The sequence below is a fragment of the Phaethon aethereus genome (assembly GCF_964289735.1).
Source record: "Phaethon aethereus genome assembly, chromosome: 1".
Lineage (NCBI taxonomy): Eukaryota > Metazoa > Chordata > Aves > Phaethontiformes > Phaethontidae > Phaethon > Phaethon aethereus.
In genome coordinates this window covers 55,001,494-55,009,275 of record NC_138575.1, presented here as the reverse complement: position 1 = coordinate 55,009,275, position 7,782 = coordinate 55,001,494, and the positions used below count along the sequence as shown (strand labels likewise).

The following is a 7,782-nucleotide window of genomic DNA, read 5'->3' as shown; positions in this document are numbered from 1 at the left end:
CTTGATGATCTACTGCATAAGATGAACTGACAGGATCAGAAAACATTAGGAAGCAAAAATGGACTCCAAGGAGCAGACCCGTACCAGAGCACTGCAGGCCAGACAGACACTGTACAGGTTGCCACCAGGGGCATGTCTCCATCGGCTTACCCAGTGCAAAACTACATAGGGGAGGCAGGTTTCCCCTTTGCCTCCTGAAGCTCTGGTTTGCATGATCCAATGCAGAGTTTAGGGCCAGTCCCTTGTCTTCTATTCCTCTGCTGCAGCTCTGTGACCAGGCAAGTGCCTAGAGCCACTGTGTGGAAGGGCTGTGGGCGAGCAGGATAGATCCCGTGAATTAGTGTCCATATATCTAAGATTGGAGACAAACAATAGCATCCTGAATAAAGTCTTCTGGGATTCAGGACAGGAGTCTCCATTCTGGTACTGTCCTAGTCATGCTGAGACAACTTGTCCACTCAGTGAATGAGCTGGCTGTGCTTCTGAAGCCTCAGAAGGCAAGTGCAGCTCATCCAGCCTTGTGCCTTGCCTTCATGACACAGAAGTACACACTGCATTTTGTGCTACAGAATAGTTCTTGAGCCTTAGAGTATAATAATTTGCACTTCCCATGTACTTTCAGCCCACAGATCTGAAAAAGGGTAAGTACAGGTAATCTCCCCTCTGCTGCAGTCTGCTGAAATGGACGGGTGTGCTTGGTAAGACAGAGTGAACAGAAGCCTGTAGCAAGCCCTTGACCTGTGTGCCTGCTGGTGTAGCTACAGCCCTCCCAATCCCAACACACATGCTGAGCTGTCATCTGAATGTTGCTTCTCGGGAGGGTGACTGATCACTGCTGTGTTAAACAGCATCGGCATGGCCTTCGTTGCACCACTCTGTGCCGAGATCACTGTTTGCGCTGTAACTGATACTGCCTTAAACTGTCCTGGATGGTCTGTGACTTCTGCCTGTTTTGTTCGTGGAGTGAAGACTAATCTTATCAGTTGTCATAGTTAAGAAAGAAAATTAGCACCCCTGAGTTTTTTTTCCTCAGTGCTTTGAATTCACATAGTTGTTTAAAACAGAGAGAACATGTAAATGACCAGCTTATCTTCCCTTATTGCTTGAAGTCACTATTTAAGCACTGAGCAGACATTTAACTCTAATTTTGGGATGAAGTGAAAGTTTGGGCCAGGTGATATCTACTGGTCCACAATCACAACATCAAGATGAGTTTTCACTGGGGAGAATCTTGCTGTAAGAGGTTTAGAGACAAACATTCCCAAGCTTTGCAGATGATCCCTGCAACTACGCCATCTCTTGCTGACTAACCTCCCATGATTGCTGCAGAACTAGAAAGTGACTCTTTCTGCTTTACTTTTTTCTATATGCTTCTTGTTTTAATTGGCATCACTAAAGCAATTAATTTTGCATAATATTATCTCTGGGATTATGTACTGTCCTCTGCTAGTTGGACTCTCAGCCAGGGCCTCATTGGTGTAAAAGGAGCAGGATAATTCTTGGTGTCTCCATCACACGCCTGCACCCTGATCCTTCATCTCTTCCAGCTAAAAGCTCACCCGACAAAGAAGTGCAGGATGCTTAAAGCCGATTAATTCTGTGGGAGCGGGAGCACTCCACACTGTCCAAATTTCAAGCACCATCTGGCAGGGTCAAGAGACAAAACAAGTAGGAACATTAAAAAACTAAAACCACAACAGGAACAATATTTGACAGTGTGAATACACAAAGGATCCACAGAGAGAAAGCAGTGATGGATTTTGGCCCTTTTTGGTCTGCATTTAAATTTGCTTCCTCTGACTGATCTGTTTGCTTTCTGAACAAATAAGGTAAACAGAAAATAATTCATGAATGCCAAACAGCAAATATTTCATATGCATAATTTATTTTAAAGTTTATTGCGTCACACTATACAAGCATTAAACATGGCTTTATGTTGATGATTTTTCTTAAGTGTGAAAACTTGACATTCTTCTCCATAGGATTTTTCTATTTACAAATAAACAATCTCTCTCTATATTTTTTATATATATATATAATATATATGGTAAATAACATAACTCCCCTCAGAAAGATTTAAAATAAAAAAGAACTGATTTGTAAACAGGGTTTCTGTTGTAGTATTTGGTGGCTTTAACGCAGATGATGTTGTATACCTAGGGTTTTTTTTTGTGAAAGTATCCAGGTTGTTGATTTACATTTTTTATTCTAAGATCTGTAAAACCGACATGGGACAGAATGCAAAAAACATAGCAAACAGGCTGAAAAACAGTCCCAGTATACAATTTTTTTCCCCTTGGTTTTAAAAACTGGCGTGTAGTACATGCTGTCACGAGTGGTGTATGGAGATCAATCTTACGCTGACTGCAAGATGATTTCACAGTAAATCCTTTGATGTGTGCTGTCCTGCTCACTATGTAAAATGTCTGAGGCATGCACTGAGGTTGCTTTTTTCCTCATTCCCTTGAAGGTAGTGCTCTTGTGGAGCTGGAATAAGTAAACAACATATAGGACGGTCACCTGGAGGTTTAAACAAAACCCATTATCAGATCAGAAAGGGAATGGCATAAATTTGCTATCTGGAGACCATTAAAATTCCATTTATTATTGTTAGCTTATTATTTGTATTATATTTTCCTAATTAATTAAATAAAAGTGGGTCCTTTTTCCTGAGTGTTCTGCTATACAGCTTTGAAGGACTCTAAGGGAAATCTTTTCTGCAGGCCAGCAGCACAGAAACCTCAGTGAGTTGACTGGTCAACGTTAGGCGACAGAAATGTACTCAGGGGTCTGCCAGTGAGGTCAGAGCCTCGTTCAGCATCATACTCAGCACAAGCTTGGTAAGCAGCCAACTTATGTTCTCATTTAGAACAGAATGAGGGACAACTTCTAGCAATGTATTGTCATGAAAATTCATCATAATGTAGCTATGTTGAACACTAGTCTCAAAAGCAATTATTATCTATTGCATTTCTGCTGCACTTCATTTGTTTTGGCACATTATATTGCAGTGGTTCCTCTGGAGTTGAAGTCAGTTTATATTGTACTGGGTTTCATCTCAGTTCTGGGAAGTTGTCGAGACCTACATTGACAAAGCTGTATCTTACTGCAGGAGTTTGCGAAGGTTCACGCTCATATGGGTGACACAGATTTTACGCATGATTCACATCTCACTTTACTACTTAGCAAATAGTTCCTAAGCTCTTGTCAGCTGTTGTTTTAGATATTAAACAGAGGGTATGCAAACCCAATCCAATTGCTCAGGTGAATTCGGTCTGAATGCGATTTTGCACAGAAATCCTGCCTGAGAGTCCCCAGACTGCAAGTGCAGTATGCACCCGTAGGTGGTGGATGGTCAATTACTAACCCATCTGGCATGTGTGTATCAGAGGATGACACTGCCTAATCCCCACCCCCATTTACAGAGACAGAAACACTCCCATTTCTCCGCTGCCCACATGCGATGTGTCCACAGCTGCTGTAAGCTGAAGCAAAGATGAGCAAGTTCACTTCCTCATGAGGCAGGAATACACCCCACAACCATTAGTCATGTTCCTCACTCATTCTGGCACCGAGTCAAGAGAGAACAGCTTAATCCTGAAATTCCTTCAGTGCTTATGTTGCCTCATGAGACCTTCAGGCTTGGGCCAGGAGCACCTGATAAATGGGAGCTGCTGTGCCATTTATCCATGTAGGGTGATAGGTCACTATTGGAGAGGTTCCTTGCTGCAAGGAAGCAAAGCGTAGGCAGACAGTGGCTACAGAGATGAGGGTGCATAAATTTTCTTCCATCCCCCTCCTTCCTCAACCCATATTACCTTTCATTATCCCCCACCCCTGGAAATAGCACAGTTCTCCTTTGCCATGGAAAAAAGTGAATACATTTAATTTGGCAATATGTGATCTTGGTGCAAGAGGTCCTGATGTCTTGTGGAGCCTAAGGCATCTGTCCATAAGGTCTTGCACTGTGTGGTCTGTCCAGAAGGACTTCTAGCCCTTCTGTTGAATGATTTCTGGAAGAACTTGTAGAAACAACTTGCTGAATTTTCCTGCCTCTTAAATATCTTCAAACTAGCAAGGTCACAGTTCCTCAAGGTTTCTGAGAAAACTATAATTTTTATGGAGCTCCAGTTATTTGGAAAAGGGCTATGTGAATTGATCAGCTCCAGTATTTTGTGTCTAGCTGTACCCTCACCAGGACATAGGCTTGTTTCCACTTGACTTCTTACAGTCTTGGCTTTTGAACTTCCTTCTTCAAGTTGTGGCTGATTATGCCACTGCATGTTCTACAAGAATTGCAGTGTTATCTCCTTGAGGCAAGAGGTGGTAGAGCTTTCACAACACTCAGCATTTTGATTTATGTTGCTCCATCCAACACTTATGCAGTTTTCAGACTTACAATCTATTTTGGTTTAATGATCTGGGAATCTTTTTAATGTCTTAATGATAAAGAATTTGCCAAAGGATATAAACAATGGCCCATTTTGGCCAAATCTATTTCTGCAGCCTGTGTAGAATGGCTCTGCATGAAGGATTTCAAGCTATTTTATACTACAGTCTGTTGCTTTTTTTTTTTCTTTTACCCTCCACCCCTTCATAGGTAACGGAAGGATGAATAAAGAAAATGTTAAAAGAGTAGAGATTCTGGATGACCGTGTTCTTTTGCTCTGCTGACCTTGTTCATCTGTTGGGTTTTTTTGTTTTACTTACACAGATAGGTCTTTAAGACACAGTCTGTCTTCTGTTATGTGTATCATACACCCCAATTCCTGATGATCTTGCAATACAAATACACGGGCAGTTCTGGGCAAGATGCCCTAGCCTGATTTGTTTCCTTCAGAGACCAGACAGTCCTATAGCTGAAAAGGCACTGTTCAAATTACCAACTTTCCACAGTATCATTTCCAGATAAATGACCCTACAGTTAGATACCTCTGGCCACATTTAGATGCTTGTCTATCTGATAGCACTTCTGCACACCTAAATTTTTCAGCATTGTTAGACCAGTTGATTAGACTCATGATCAAGCATCTCCTCCTAAAAAATACTTCAGTATTGTTGCAGTTATGGAAATGGTCCACATATGTGACCTTAACTCGTGGTAAATGCAAGCTAACAGTTTAGTCCACTGTGGAAGAGGGCAACATTGCCATGCATGTTCTGCGGGTGGTGGCCACACACATGGACAGGTACCGCCATGGTGCTACTGTGCAGTTACTGGTTATGAAGTAGCAATCTGGTCATGAGAATGAGCCGTATGATCACTGAGCTCTGTAAAGCACTGTAAGATATACAACTGCTTTGATGTTCAGGGCCTTGAATTTAAGTCAGGGCCTAGGAGCTTCCTGGAAAGAGTGCAGACACTTAAGCATTGGTCTGATCTACTCATGCTGACATTAGCTCTGGAGAAGACTAAGCCTTGCAAGACCTCTAATTTCAAAAGGCTTATGACAATGTGCACCGCATTAAACATGGGCGCACATGTGCTAAGTGCACACAACACTGACTGACTATTCTTTTCACTGCACTCTCCACTGTAGAAACTCAGGAAATTTTTATAAACAGGATTCCTATCTTCTTTTAAGCAGTTTCTTCCTCACCCCATCATGGCCACTCATTGTGATACGATTTTCCATTCTTCTTCCTTTCCTTCCGCTCTTTCTGCAGACGTTCTAGTTCAGCTTCATACATCATTTCCTGAATCAGGTACTTTTCTCTCCTCATCCGATCTCTCAGATCTTTTGGGAGATCTGGGATTAAGTAGGAAATTAGGTGCTTTATACAAAAGACAAGGTGCTGTGAAAACAAAAAAGGGATGAAAAATTAAAATCTTAGGAAGAAGTACTTTCTGTATCTTCTGAAAACCCTCTCCTTCCAGTTCACAAAAAGATGCTGTGTTAGAACTAAATCTACTACTAAATTTGAGGAAACCAAACCATGAAGATTTTTCCCCACAAAAACTCCAGCCAAAATGAGTGGGGTATGGATCTCAGCAAAGGTTAAAAGCGGCTGGGTTTAAATAAGGCCCCAGAATTGTTGTATGAGGCCATGCTTTGCTGTAAGGTTGTTTGGGCAGCGCCTGGTATTAGTGGCTTGCTCTGCAGGAAGAGTGGGGTCAAATGATATCTTTCCTGTTATCAGAAAACCCTTGCATCAGTATCGGAAACAATGAATAACCTATGCAAAACAAAACATTTTTTCTTATACTGCGTCTCTCATCCAAAGCCATATTGCCATTTACTAAACATCACAATTAAGTACAAGGTAAGTGATCCTTTGTCCCCCATCTTTCAGGCATGCCACAGAAAAGCTTGAGTGTGAGCAGGGAAAGTTGCTTGCGTGTCCTTTTTCGTTTGATCAAAGATGCCGCTTGGAGATTTACCCACTCCACTTGAGAGGAGGAGCAGAGAAACAGAAAAATCTTCCGTCACAGAAAGGACACTCATTCTAGATTGGAGAAATAAAGGTATTTATTCTTCTCCAAGCAGAACCCTTCCCTTGAGAGCTACTGAAAAGAAAATTTAATATGTTTTCCTATGTATTCTTCTCTCTTAAGAAATAACACACAATACCTTAATTGCAGGGTTTTTTTCCAAATCTAAAAAAAAAAAAAAAAAAAAGAGCTGCTTCTGTCAGTTTAGCCTGGACAAATAATTCCTTTTGCAGTGATAGGAAATAACTTTTGTTTGTTTTTGAGGGAGGTAAAGATAGCCAAAATAACCACACCCACAGTATCAAAAAGGTGTCTGAGCTTAGGTAGTTAATTTATGAAAAAACCTACCTTGAATCAGTTATCTCTTAGCTCAATCTTTTACTGTAATTGCTGTAACAATCACAATACACCCATTAGTGTTTTCCACAGAGGAAGACAGTCATGGTTTCCGCTACAATTACCTTTTTGATTTCACAGATAGAGTTAAGGAAACAGTTTGCAATGCCATTAACAGTGGCCCCTGTCGAGGGAGACAGCTATGAGCCACCCTATGGCTTTGGCTGGGGCAAAGCAAAGTCAATTCTCTTGTGCAAGTGTTGGGCAGACACAAAAAGCTATTCTACAGCAGGTTGCAAATTTGGATGGGCACTGAGGCTTGAGCAGGGCTGATTTTTCTTGCCTCAGTTATCTTTGCCCTTATGCCATGCTGCCTTTATGCCAAGTGTGTATCAAGAAGCCAGGCTATCTTCCATCTTGAAACTGCTTAGGCTGACATGCCAAGGCCGTTCTTGTAGCCATGTCTGGAGACAGATACCCTGGTTCTCAATACTGACAGCTCAAGAAACAAAGAAGATACCAAGCCCAGGAGGCCTCTATCAAATCTTTCTTTCTTTCCCTTAATGTCTCCCTGAGTGTGGCAGAGATGATGGAAGAGCTGATCTCCTTAGGATCAATTCTAATGAGTCAGCCCAGTGTAGACAAAGCCGAGAACCCAACCTGCAGTGCCATATTCCACCCCCTTCTGGGAAGGGCTGAAAGTGACAATTGGGGGAAATTCACTGCAGACCTCGGGCTTCTGCTGAGCCACCAAGACGTCCCCACATAAGAAATAATCTAGAAAATGTTTCCCCTTCACCTTTCATCTAATTTAAATGCTTCTGTTCTGTGATCCAAAGAGGTGCTTCGAAAGCTCAGTTCTGAATGAATTTACACAGTACTGAGTCAGAAATGCAGTATGTGCTCATGAAAATTATGCCAATAATTTATGGTGATTACAGTTTCCTTATCTATGTTAGATGCCCTGTTGCTATGATTTCAGAGCAGAGGATTGAGTAAAGAATTTTTAAAAA

The 7,782-nt window shown here is 41.6% G+C and overlaps 1 protein-coding gene across 1 annotated transcript in view; it reads right to left on the bottom strand.

Annotated features, from left to right (window-relative positions):
* Positions 1-5,604: 5,604 nt before the first annotated feature.
* The window catches only part of ANO4 (anoctamin 4), a gene marked incomplete at its 3' end in the record, with an annotated part of 137,379 nt that continues 135,201 nt past the window's right edge, over positions 5,605-7,782 (bottom strand). The window contains exon 26 of the mRNA XM_082014280.1: positions 5,605-5,796. Within this exon, the coding sequence (XP_081870406.1) occupies positions 5,605-5,796 (192 nt within the window). The remainder of the gene's footprint in view (positions 5,797-7,782) is intronic.